The 14252-nt window shown below is 38.0% G+C and overlaps 1 protein-coding gene across 1 annotated transcript; it reads left to right on the forward strand.

Moving 5' to 3' along the window:
- The first annotated feature begins 4753 nt into the window (after positions 1 to 4753).
- On the forward strand, positions 4754 to 6564 carry LOC131319724 (ethylene-responsive transcription factor CRF4-like). Its single transcript, XM_058350115.1, has one exon. It carries the CDS (start codon positions 5241 to 5243, stop codon positions 6327 to 6329), a length of 1089 nt encoding a protein of 362 aa, XP_058206098.1. The 5' UTR covers positions 4754 to 5240; the 3' UTR covers positions 6330 to 6564.
- The last annotated feature ends 7688 nt before the right edge of the window (positions 6565 to 14252 follow it).

Raw genomic sequence — 14252 nt, forward strand, 5'->3', positions numbered from 1 at the left:
AAGAAATCATTTTCATGTTTGATTCGTCAAACCAAACAGATTTAGAAATTATTTTCAAAAAGATGAAACAAAATAAACTAGAAATATTTGTGAATCTAGCTATGTAAAAAAGGCCAGATTATATATATGATGAATTACATGTACATTACACAGTAAGATGGCACAAATTGTGAAACTAGTCGAGGCCACTGGATTATGTTCCCGATTGGTAACTTCGTGGTCCCAAAATTAGTTGAAATGCACGCAAATTGATCTGGACATTTTATAAGGAAAAAGAAAAGATGCACAAATAGGTCCTGTTCGCGCGATTTGGGTTTTGAGAGATGTTTTAAAGAATAATGAGTGGAAAGAGAAATAGATAGAAAAAATTTAGACTCAGAGATTTTTTTAGTATCCCAAACGAACAAGCCCATACTGACTGAGCCCTGCTATGGGTACACCATTTGGTGTACACCGCATTTTAAGGAACCCACTTAAGGGTCTCACACAAATTATCGAAGCCACTCAATTTTTTTTAAAACATTCTTTTAAACTTCCTTAAAAAAAATCAGGTCCGTCTGATATCAGTAAATAATTGATCAATTCTACGCCCAATTTTCTGTTTTCTGTCAAGAAAATTGGGCGTAGAATTGATCAATCATTTACCAATATCTGACGGAACTGATTTTTTACAATAATGCTTAAAAAAATGTTTTGAAAAAATTGAACGACTTCGATAATTTGCGTGAAATCATAAAATGAATTTCATAGAAGGCGGTGTACATCGATGTTCACCAAATGGTGTACCCAACCCCATGAGCTGATTTGTACGGTTCGTCATGAGCGACGCGTTCGGAACTGTTATTTTTCCTTTTGAACCGTTAACGAAGGCAGACAATTTGCTGAGGTTGTTATTAACGACGTTGTTTTTCTGCTGCACTCGCCACTGCGTCTAGTACATGTACCACACGCAGCTCATGCTTCGCTGGGTTCTTCTGTCAGTAAAGCTAAAGGAAACCGACCGTGGAAATTGACAGTCACGGGAGCCCACTCCGAGTTTTGCACAGATCATTCGTGGTGTTTAATAATTTTAAAAATAAATGACACAATACAAAGTTAATTTATGAACATGCGAACTAATTTATCGGATTGAGCTAATTTTCTATGAGCTCATTTGGGGTATTTTTTTAAATTATTGAATTACTCGGATCAAAATTAGTTAACTATTATAACATCGACTTCGTAAAAAATCATGTAAATACTATATCAATAAGTACATGATTAATTTACAAATGTACTGAAAGAAATTATTTTCGATTCGATTTGTGCGTTTAATTTTTTCAAGATAAAAATAGTTAAATTCACAGTGATTAGTATTCAGTCCTTTTATATTTTGACAAACTTAAAATTATAAAGAGATCCAATAAATGAACAGTTTAGATCACCCGATTAAGCATTTAAGTCCCAAAAAATTTCCTACAAATGACACAATACAAAGTTCACTTAATTGTAAAATGCATTATGCCTTGATGCATTCTTCAAATCACGTGTAAAGCCACCATATTAAAATCACTCTTGAGTGAGATAAAAAGTATTTATGACTGAAACGGATAATACAAATAGGGTGGTTTACCCACTTATTTTCTTCTTTTTTGTCAAACAAAAATTATACACTTATCTTTTATTGTAATATACGAATACTATCAAGAGCTACACGGTCACATAACAACTCATAATCTATTTTCCACATTATACTTCCGAACACAATTATCGCAAAACCTATTCCACACAAATCTCTCAAACACTTGGGAGCAAATTTAAAATTCATTCTGACCAAAATGAAAAGGAAATTAATATTCGCGCTCCACTTTTTACTGATGGCACTCCACTTTATTCATGAAGTTACTCGTAATTTCACGTTAAAATTAAAACGCCATAAGCAAAAAGCGGAGCGCAGAAATCAATTTCCTTATAAAAAATGAAGAGTAACATGAATGAGCGTGTGTTTCACGTATCACAGTGTGCAGTGGGGAAACGTGTCTCGAGAATCGGAATTACGAAAACACAGTAAAAACCAGAGACGTACACAAGAGCGAATTGTAAATGGCGGCCACTTCTAGGTTGCTTGCCACGTTATCCTTAGCTGTAAAATATACGAAGGAGTAGTAGTAAATTTTGTAAAATATAGGAGTACTAGTATAGTAAAAATAAAACAAACTTGTACGGAAAATGAAATAGTAAAAGTGTATTTAACGTAGGAGTAATGCAACTAACACAATTCTGGACACAACTGTATTCAAAGCTACTCGATGCATGCATGTGGCTTGCAATACATTCAACATTTCCGAACATAATTATATTCGGAGTTGTGTCCAGAAGCCGTTATGTTCCTAGACTTTTTATTAACACACTAAGGATGTGTTTTCGGTACATTAAATAGTCAAAGCCCTTTTTTTTACAAATTTTTAAGTAAGTCGTTATCCTCTTGGACTCGGGGATGCTGTCATGCACCTCGGTGCCAAGCGTCATCTGATCGTTCATTTTGACAAAGAAAACTCGGATTGAATTTGAGCACATACAGGTCAAGACTCGTGCTTGGCAGCATTGATCTCCCAATCCTTCTCATCACATAGATCACCTAAATTACTATCTAGCGAAAAGGTATTGTCATGTATTCCATTTAGTTTAGCGGAAACGCATTCTAACAATCCGTTTAGTACGCGAGAGTTCGCGCGAGAAGAAAGGAGACGAGGAGAGAGTTCAATCTCTACCGCGCTTGGAAGGAAAACAAGGCGAGAGAGGGTGAGAGACAGAGGAAGACCAGAACTCCTCCCAAGCCCAGTTCTGTTTCTTGCCAAAAGTGGCGAGATTCCATGAGAAAGGGAAACGTGTGGTCCACCACTTGTCAGATGAGTGGCTATGCGTCGCCGGAGAAGAAAGAGAGAGTACCAAGTTTGTTGGAGAAGAGAGTGAGAGAGTTTCAGCTCGCCGAAGAAAAGATCAATCGCCTGAGAATTTGATTTCTCCACTGTTATTTGGATGGGAGGGTGAGAAATCACATCTTTTTCTTTTCTTTTCTCACTAATAAGAAAGAATACATCTATTCATCTCCTTTCTAACCCCTCCATCTAAAAGGGCTGTAAATGACTGGAATACCCTGAGTAAATGACCCTATGGTTAACAGCTCATTAGATGGTCGGTTTTAGGTAGTAGTGGTAAGAGAAAATTAAAGACGGAGATTAAATTTTGGTCAGTGGTGAATCCGGGTTGGTCAAAAGGGCTTTCAAATTTGACCGACATATTTATTAAACCTGGGCCGGGCATCCTGGGCCTCACGTGACCGGCCACACGGCGTTCGAGACGAAATCACGTGCTGACTCAGCACCCGCATGATGTTTACTGATTGGACCAACTTCGCTTTCCCAGGCCCACGCAGGCGACGTGTCGAGATCTCAACGGGTCGTCCAGATGTGGCGAATCGTTTCCCGCTGAACGGTCGCCGTCGATGTCGAAGGCCCAATGCGAGAGAACCGGTGAGAGACTCTCCCCCCAAACTCTGTCAGTAGCACACGACAATTTATGTTTTATTAAAACGGTTTTTTGAACCTCCACCTCTTAGACGGAAGATAATATACACATAATTTCAAATAAATTTGGATATCAATGCATATTTCATGTAATATTAAGATATTTTCACAAATATCAATACACCTCTCTCGAATATCAATGCACCTTGAGGAGTGCTAGGGACAAAGAAAATTGGCAAAGAAAATACCCTTAAAGTGTACATGAACGGCTCAGATTCACTGTGCAGTGCATCTGAGCCGTTCATGTATACTTTAAGGGTATTTTTTTTGCCCATTTTATTTGCACTTAGCATTTCTCATGCACCTTTTACCTATTATTCTACACTCTTTAGACAAATGTTAGAATAATCCTTATTAAAATGTAAGAAAAAGGTTTAATTAACCATCAATATTTGGAGTCTCTTTGACCAAACTTCTTTGGGATTTTTTCCTCACGGTGTTTTTAATTTTTTTCTCTCAATTCTAAAGAGTTTAGGATACTCTCCAGTCCCAAATTGTTGGTTCCATACAAAAAGTCGTGCAATTTTCGAATCAAAAAATTAAGTCCTTTCAAGTATCATTTTTTAAGTTTATTTACACCAAATTAAAGTACTTCATGAGCTTTTTAATATTGTGCAAAAGAAAATTTGAAATTATGCACGAAAAAATTTTATTTTTTGGTATCAAAATTGCACGTCTTTTCATAGGTGACCAGCAATTTGGGATAGATAGAGTATAATTCTTAGATTGTATTTTCCGACTCAATGACGGGAATCCAAAAAGTATAGAAATATAGAATTAAGTTAAAGAAAATCATGTAAAATAACGAAAAGATCCAGAAGACAGTCACCGTGCAAAAAGAATCCAAAGAAAATTTTCCAAACTGAGCCTAAAAAAAATTGTAACAATTTGTATAGAAAATTCGTAGCATTTTGTATGAAATGCGTAACATTTGTATATAAATTGGTAACGTTTGTCTAGATATTCATAACATAGTAATGTTTCGTGATGAATGTCTAACGAGGGTCGAAAGAGTGCATACCGTGCACGCTCAAATAGACCGAAGTACCAAAAATAAATAAATTAGATTCATGTATCGCGACCGAAAAGGCAGATATTTTATCAGAATCAGGACAATATTTGGGGGTTTCCAATTTCGGCTGTTGGGATCCTATAAAACTGTGATTTCAGTGTTCTCGTCACCAGCACCGCAACTACTCAATAACTCTCTCTCTCTCTCTCTCTCTCTCTCTCCTCTCTGTTATCTCTCTCTTCACACTCTATAGTCTATTCCACCCATTTCTCCAAGTAAATATCCTCCGAGAATCGCACAAAATTCGTCCTTGCTGCGTTTTCGGTTGATTTAGTTTCTGAATCGATAGCATACGTCTTTACCAACAAGCCCCTTTCTCTTTTTGATTAAAGAGGTTCTTCACTCTGTGTGGAACTTTAATCTCCTTTGAATCCCACCTTTTAACGTTTCTTTTCCCTTCATATTTTTTCCTGAGCCCCCGTGCCACCCCATCCCTTCGATTTCTCTGCGTTTGAAGCTTCTCTTTGACTGCTCCCTTTACCTTTCTTCCCTCACTTATTTATTCTCCCCCGTGTCCAGGCATCTCAAAGCAATCTTCAACTTTACTCTCCTACAAAACACCCCCTTTCTCTCTCTCTCATACCACTTTTTATGTTTTTCCAATGCTAATAGACCATAGTGACAACCACAGCAACAAATTGACAACCATGGATGAAAGCATGAGCATGCTATTTCCAGTCAAATTCACTGAGCACAAGAGCCTCACAAAAAAGCTCACAAAGCCACCGAAAAGACCGGAGAATCACTCCGGCACGCCCAGAGTCGTGCGGATATCGGTAACCGACCCGGACGCGACCGACTCGTCCAGCGACGAGGAGGACGTGCTCTTCGGCCGCCAACGAGTGAAGAAGTATGTCAACGAAGTCCGCATCGAAACGGCCTGCAATAAGAGCAGTTTCGGTACCGTTCCCAATGGCAGGAAGAAGGCGGCGGGAACCGGAGAGGCGCTGGGTACAAACCGGAGGGGAATGAAGGCGGTGGCTGGAGCTGGGGGCAGCGGTAAGAAGTACCGCGGAGTGCGGCAGCGGCCGTGGGGGAAATGGGCGGCGGAGATTAGGGACCCGGCCAGGCGCGTCCGGCTGTGGTTGGGCACTTTCGATACCGCGGAGGAGGCCGCCGTGGTGTACGACAACGCCGCCATTAAGCTGCGGGGGCCGGACGCTCTGACGAACTTCGTCACGCCTCCGCCGCCACCGTCCAATGACGTGACTCCGGTAGGGAGTGACGTCAACGTGACGTCGGTTTCCGGGTACGAGTCCGGCGACGAGTCTCGCATCCTCTCTTCGCCCACTTCCGTTTTGCAGTTCAGGACGACTCATTCCAACGAAGTTAATGAATGTAAACCGGCTCTGCCAGAACCCGTTCAGAAACCCATGTCCGGTTCATCCGGTCCAGGCACAGTTCAAGGATTTGAAGAGAGAGAAGACGAAACGTGTTTACCCAGCGAAAGTGATTATCTGCCGATGGATTTACAATTCGTGGACGATTTTTTCAACTTCCAGACGCCCGACCCGATTCTATTCGACGAGTCTCCGGCTCTGCCCAGCACCATCCTGAGTGAGGATTACAGCGATATGTTTGTGGACTCGGGTTACGAATTCGGATCCTCATCGTCGATTTGGCAAGTGGACGATTATTTTGAAGACCTCGGCGGCGATTTCTTCGCCTCAGACCCTTTAATGGCGCTATGACTTATTTTTTGCCTGCTTGAGTTGAGCCAAACGCCGTCGGCTTGTCGAGTTTTTCCGGCAAATTTTGTACCGGCGGCGACTATAAACGGGCTTGTTTGAAGTCTTTCCGTTTAAAGTTAACGGAGATTGAGTGGGAGTTGTGTAGGATTTTTATTTATTTTTATTATTATAATAAAATGGCTTTTGTAGTAGTGGTTTTATGGACTTTTATGGAATGATTGTATTAATTTATTTCCTTTCAAATTTAGTTCATTGCTGATGTACTACTATTCTAAGATTGCTCTGCATTGCTATTCGGTCTCGTTAAGTGTTTGCTACAACTCACCTTATAATCAGTGCTCGAGTCTCGAGAGATAGAGTTTCGCACACAAATATATTTTGAATCGTTCGGTGCACGTGAGTTTCACACAATGCATCTAACGCCCGCACTCATCGAACGACTCCGGGCACATTTTGTATTCAGATCTGTGTGCTCGGAACCTATCCCAAGTATTTTCCTCCATCGCCGCTATTTGTGAATTAGTCTTAGTTAATCTTGTCTAGTGCTGCAAGTTTGTTACGGTGAGAGCCTATTTATGTGCAGGCGCGATATGCGGATATGTATTTGGTCAAGTCAAAATTTTGGGTGTGAAAAAAATCAGTACAATATCTTATGTTTCTCACTTACACAAAAAGATTTATTAATAGTCCCTCACGAACGAACGCACGCACGGAGGCTTTTCATTTCATTTTACTATTTTTTGGGGCTGTTGGCTTTTCATTCTTCTGATGCTGTAGATTAGTTTATTAGAAGTCTGTAAAGTCTAAAATGCATGTTAATAAAGATCAAATTAAGCATGTGACGATCAGTCCTCTGAGCTAGAATTTTTCTACTGTATGCACAAAATTAATGATATAACGGAACGTTTTGTAATCAAAACTCTATTGTGTTTGTGTGCGTGTGTGTATCTGTAGTTCATTTTTAATAGATATACAAACATTTCCATCGAAATTTATTGGATTTGTGCAAGAAGTGTCATGAAATCTATTTTGGCATTTTAACACGACCAATACGAAAATTACTGATGCATTGAGAAGTAAACTACAAATGCATTGAGAAATTAATTTTACGAAACATGAGATATAGTTTCGAGGGTTTTTTTTCTCTTCAAATTTTAATATTTCTTTATTTGTTGAGAGCACCTAGATATTACATTTTGTATTAAGTGAGTATTTAGACATTTAAAAAGATTCCCAAACCTTAAAATTTTCAAAAAGTTTAACTATCATTCATAATTCGACCCTCATGTTTAAGGTATTCTGGTTCCTTTCCTGCTCTCAAGTAGAGTGGAACTAGCCTTCTGGCAGCCACAAAACGGGCTATGGTTTTAGCAAGTTGTGCTAGCTCACCAGTGGGGCCGAGAATAATAGAGTATAATTGTGGCCCTATTAATTATCATCAACTGAGCTCATTAACTTCCTCCGTTCCTAACTGGTCTTCGAGAATCTTGATCCAGTACTGTAGCCTGGGAAGTCAAAGGTTAGAGCATCCGCGCAATGGTAATAATAATCAAAATTAATAATTAAAATGTGCCACGTCGGTTGATTATTCATTTAGTCTATAATCAAATTAATAATTTTTACTTTCATATTGGTTATTTTTGTATTCATAATAAAAAAAATTCCACAATACACAATGCACATCTGTCTAATCACAAACGAGTTTCAATCACGCATCCGATCACACTAAATTATTCGTTTCGATGAGACAATTCTAATGTGGGGTGTTTTTGAGTTTTGAGTTTGGTTATTGAGTCTTTTTATTGCTTCACTGTTCAAAAAAAAAATGGGTAAAAGTTGTTAAGTTTGGTTATGGAATGGGTGGAATTTGGTTATTTGCTAAAAGACTTGTAACTTTGCTTATTACAATGTGGAGTATTTTTTTAGCATTGTTCTTAAATTTGTTTATCTACACTCATTTGCTTAATTATTACAATGGAGATGCTCTTATGAAACTCTTTAGGCTATGATTTCTATCCAATTTTTTTTTTTTAAAAAAATTTACTAGGGTAATTTAATTAAAACATAGGGCTCGTTTGTTGACAACGTTCTATCTGATTAAGCAAACTTTTCGTTCAATCGAAAAAGGGAAAATATGCAACATAGATACCAAATGATTTTGCTTATTTTTGTTTGCCTTTTTACTTATTTATTCGGAATAAGAAAATACATAAATAATTAAGCAAATGTGAACTAAAGAAGTACTTAATTTTATGATTACAAGACAAAACAAATTCTACTCAATCTATAATCAAATTTTAATTTTAATAAAATGGATCTTTTTTTTATTAATTGCCAATCAAGTGGGACACATCGGACCGCAACGTTGAATTTTACGTGAAATATTTGCTTTAAATTTTATGTACAAGGGCAAGTACAATACCATCAGCATTAAGCACCTAAGGCCCCGTTTGATAATCATACTAGGCCTTCGAATTTGACTACCAATCTTATGGGTTTCACAATAACTTGTTTGGTAACCTAAAAGAGATGTGGAGTATGAGTCCAATGGGTTTGGGAGCCGGCCATTAGGGGGTATTGAGAAAGACCTCTCCCACTTGGTATTAACAATCCAGTCCACTCCTTGCCAATGCACAAATATGAAAATAGCCTTCACCGATCCTATCTCCTTACCAGTCATATCCCATGCGAAGGGCAAATATACTATCAATTCAATCATATCTCATGTGAAACAAAGATGATATTAATAATCTCGTTATCTAATATCATCTCAAACAAACATATTCATCACCAATCTCATCTCATTACCAATCTCAATTTTAATTTCAATCTCTTTACGAATCTCAACCATTTATCACTGTTATTAAACGGAGCCTAAGAAGTTGGTCTTGTGACATTGACAATTTTAAACTTCAGGCATACGTAACATTTATCTTATTCAATGGTAGTAAGTCCCATAGTTTTTAAATTTGATGATCTCCATATGAAACTGACCATCGAGAAATTGGAGATCAACATCACTAAAATATACGACTAGTTTATGAATTACATAGATATGACATATACGATGATGGACGACCGACACTGATGGAGGAAGTTGACAATGCTAATCAATACAAAACTCGAAAATACTCCATGATAGAACCAACCAAAAATGGTAAAACAAGATTCACAAATTTAATATTCAGAGATTTTGATCGAGGATGTCACATATGATGTTTTTCAAAAGCACGTCATTCTATCACACAAAAAAAACACCTATGGTGTGTTCGACAATGCTCATGATGATTTGTCGCAATGTAGCGCAGTATCTATAAGTAAAAAAAACCATTTATTTCTGTATTTTAAATGTCAATAACAGAGTCAAAGATGCAGAGATGACGTTAAACTTGACCGCAATTAGCAGTATACAATTATTGCATGATATTCTTTAAATCATTAGTTTTTGACATAATTGTAATATCTAAGTACTTAAATTGATTAATATATTATAAATTTAACATCTGATGACCAGTATTTAGCTTGTGCATATCACCAGGCCAAATGCTAGCAAAAACTAGAAGCTAGAGAAATGTCTCTGTGGAATAGAACGGAATTCTACTTTTTCGCGCTAGATTATCGAGGCACCACGTCTCAATTTAGATGACCATAAAAAGGCCTTCATGAAAACCCAAAGGGGTTTGTTAAGTGGGCACGAGGGAAACAGATAAGTTTCTGGGGTTACTAGATGCCAAACGTTTCAAACTCAGAATCAATGAACGGTTTACGCGATTATTAATTTCAGAATCTCGGAATAAGTCAAAAGTACGCAAAAACTAGCTTGGACCGGATAAAAACTAGCTTGGACATCCGATCCGATTATAAAATCAGACATTGATGAGTGTTAGGGGGGCCCTTTTAATGTGGTTGTGATCAGAAGGAGAAGCATGTGGGCGAGGCAGCAATTACTAGTAGCAGAAGAAACTTAAGCATCACTCAAACAAAGAGCTGTGGAGAATTGCAAACAAAAATGTCCTCAATAATTATGTCCCCAACCAAATGATTAAATCGATCCTTAAACCCATAAAGTTTGGAAGGGGAAGCTTAATCCCACGCGCAGTCCACGTGTTTAGTGGAGAGGCAGATCTCTCTAATTAATATCCCTAATTATGTGTGCAAATCTAATACTAATCCCGATTAAACAATTGTCCCATGCACTTATCAGTGCGGTCGTAATTGAAGTCCCCGTCCACGAGTACTCCACGCTTTCGACAGGATCGTGTATTTTAACTAAACTTCACTTTCTCCCAATTACCACTTTTTAAGCAAGTAGTAATTAATCTTCTCCAATTGGTTTTTATCTGCACTCCCCTATCCTGTTGTTGTCGATGACTCGAAAATAGTTATCACTAAAAGTGTGTAACTAAAAGTATTAAGTTGCGACTTTTTTTGTCACTATCGCTCTTTCTTTCTTTTTTGGTAATTCATCAAGAGAAATCAACTTAATCTGGTACTATAAGCACGTCTTTCATCGCATGTGTCAAGGAATTAAAGCCGACTCCTCTGTGTTTGAGCTTGAGTTGGGGCTGGCCATTGGCCATTACGCTCTCTTTTAAGTTTCAGGTTCAAAACCTCTCGAGTGATATCAAATCCTGTGAGGTTTAGTCATACAGGACTTTATCCCAACTTTAATTGAATATATATCAGGTAGTGAATGATTGGATCGATCTCCTAAAATTAATCGAGGTGCGCGTGATTTGTCGACGTTTGAGATAAAATTTGCATGCCCCTCCTCTCATAGTATGGCTGATGGGAAAATGTGAAACTCTCGGCACCTTTTTCACACGCGGCTGGACAACTATTGTTGGTAGAAACTAGAGAGAGTTTCTTTGAAGATCTGGAAAAACGCCATATCCAGTCAGACGAGAAAACAAAAACTAGTGCGAGTAGTAAATTCTGAAAATTCATTGGGCCCCAACGGGCCGCCATTGTTTGCAATTGGGTCAAAGAACCTTGCCACTTATTAATTACCAAAACCATAACAGCCTGGCTAATGGCTAGCTAGCTAGCTGGACTTTACTCTTCATCTCTCGGAGGATCATTCGTCTTAAGTAATTAATTGCCTTTTTAGATTATTTGCCCTAAATCTTTACCAAAAACTTTTGTGTATCGGTGTGTTTCCACAGCTTAAATGTGTATCTGACTCGTGAAACTTTTTCCTAAAACTCGCACAACGCTGTTACGGCAACCGATCGGCACGCGGTAACCACTACAGATCCTGCACGAATAATTCAAGCTGTTCAATTTTTTTTTTTCCAAAAATCGAGTAGCTCATAAAAAATCAGCTCAATCCGATATGTGTAGGTGCTTAATCCAAAATCTGAATAAAAAAAATGGAAGATTGGATTGAGCACCTACACATATCGGATTGAGCTAATTTTTCCGGGCCCACTCGGTTTTTTTTCTAAAATTATTAAACGGTTCGTATCATCTGTGCCGAATCTGGAGTGGACCCCGCATGCCTGTCGGTTCCCGATCACTGCTATGGCCGTCGGTGGCCTTAGCATTTTCATTTCATTTTGAGAAATATCAGAACACCGACCAAGCATTTATAGCTTCTCTCTTTTTGACCATTTGATGTGATACTTTACAGAAATACTAGGGACAAATAAAATTTATCCCGAAACTATCCCGAAAAGATCAACTAGTGGTTGAGATTCACTTTGATGTGTGTGACACAATCATCAAAGTGATTCTCAACCATTAATTGTTGTTTTCGGGATACTTTCGGGGTAAGTTTTCTTTGTACCTAACATTTCCCGATACTTTATGGTTCGACGGCCAGGGATGTCCGGGTCAAATGACGTGCATCTCAGCTAATTTCCTCCTCAATCCGATCATAGAGAGGTGTACTCTGATTGGATAATGCCAGACTTTCCAGTATTTAGAAATCATAAGATAAGATCCAGGTGTTGGAAATCAAAGTATTACTAACAACTAAAAATTGGTCTGGTATAATCGGAAGGCTGGTAACTAATATGACAACAAAACATTAAAAAAAAAAAAAAAAAAAAAAACAAATAAATTCCCCTGCACCGTGCCCACGCCTTTGGTTAAAGTTCACTCCAAATTCACTGCAACCACAAGTGTAGTGTTGGCCACTGCTTAGACACACCAGGGGAGTGTAAATGATTTTGGTGATCATTGTTGGTGCTGCGTACATACAGTATTATTTAATACACTTTACCTGTCTCTTAAATGTTGATCAGTGCTAATTTTATTTTGGTTTCATTTTCGTGACATTCTCTCTCTCTCTTTTTTCTTAGTTATTATATTTATTGATGAAAGTGTTTTTTTCCTGCCTTTCCTTCCCTTCCCTTCAGCTGTTTTGCTCGAACTGACACATGTGGTTCATGCGTGGGTCAAACGGTCAGGTATGCCAGTTGGGTGTAATCATGACATAAACTGAGACTAGATTTCGTAATTACTGTAGAAAGAAGTCATAAAGATGGGGAGGTTGGCTTCACGAGCGCCATCGATTCAATTTCACATTAATTTGAATCTGATCCCATGCTCGATCGAATTCGGAAATCAATCGGGCAAACTCTTAGTAAATGGAACCAAAGATAATACACGAGCATAGATGTTTTAGAGTTTGAAGCACATTGTGGAAATTAATACTATTAATTTCTTCTTCTTTTTTGAATCAAGGGGGCATTTTCACTAAAAATTTTGGACTACAAGTTATTGCATTTTGTTACGTTATTTACACTAACCCACAACTTCTTCCTCTTCATTTTCCCCTTTATTTTTTTCTTTTTAACACGCCCATATACCATCTACAACTTAGGCGTTAGTAGAAACAATTTGAAATTTTCAAACAACAAAAAATTATCCATAACTTAATAATTTGCAGAAACAACATCGTACATCCATATACATGTGTACACACACATGGGGGCAGAGCTTAGGGAAGACCCGTAAGAGGAGTGTGTGTGTGTGTTGGGTGGAGTTGGGTTTGTAACAGAAAACAGCTGAAAGAGATGCATCAATCAACCACACACAGCTGATGCATTTACACCACTAGCATATATCATTAATAAGTCTGTCTGCCTGCTGCTGGGGGCCTGGGGGTCTCTTTCTGAAAGGCTGATAAAACAAGTGGTGTGGCAATGCAATTTAATGAACCCAACCACAGCACCCATTTTAACCCTACCATTGCTTTTCTCTGTTTCGGCACCCCCAACTAACATTTTTCCTTTTCTCATTTTTACTTTCCGACAGTCAGGGGTGTCATGGACCAACCACCCGCCTCATTTGAATATTTGATTTGTGGCTGCAACGCATTTTTGGGACACTGTCATGTGTCATCCCAATTTTCTTCGTAACTACGCATTTGTGTGACATTCAAAACTAAGGTTTGATCCCACGTGAGTGCATATTTACACTAATTTAGCGAAGAATGGTACATTTCGTAAGTAGCTTTTAAACGAATGAAAGTTAGGGAGTGTGTGCCAAAAATTTACCTTTTACTATTGCGGATTCTGAAAAGGATCAGAATCTAAATTGTGGGTTTAAAAACTATTTTTGACTTAAAAGCACAAGTAAAATTGTGACAAATACACTGATACAACTTTCGATCCATCATAATTTAAAATCATCCTCACAGAACTTGAAAAATCTAGAGTGGACAATGCCAAACCATGAATTTTTGTGAGGGTAGACATGGAAAATTTCAGGACAGTACACAAAATAAATAATATTTATCACCATTTGCCAGTTATTTACATTAAATTTTGGTGATTTAAACTTCTTCGATATCAAAGTAACGATAAATTTAATACTCCGTATGATTTATAGTATTAAAAAAAATGTTCTGATCAACTTTTTTGGTTATTATTGGGCAGTACTAACAACAACAACCAATGTGATTCCCAATCGTTA

This window comes from Rhododendron vialii, chromosome 3a (genome assembly GCF_030253575.1).
Source record: "Rhododendron vialii isolate Sample 1 chromosome 3a, ASM3025357v1".
Classification (NCBI taxonomy): domain Eukaryota; kingdom Viridiplantae; phylum Streptophyta; class Magnoliopsida; order Ericales; family Ericaceae; genus Rhododendron; species Rhododendron vialii.

What these genes read in the sequence shown, in the direction of transcription:
- LOC131319724 (XM_058350115.1), top strand. Translation starts at nt 5,241, where the DNA reads ATGCTAATAGACCATAGTGACAACCACAGCAACAAATTGACAACCATG.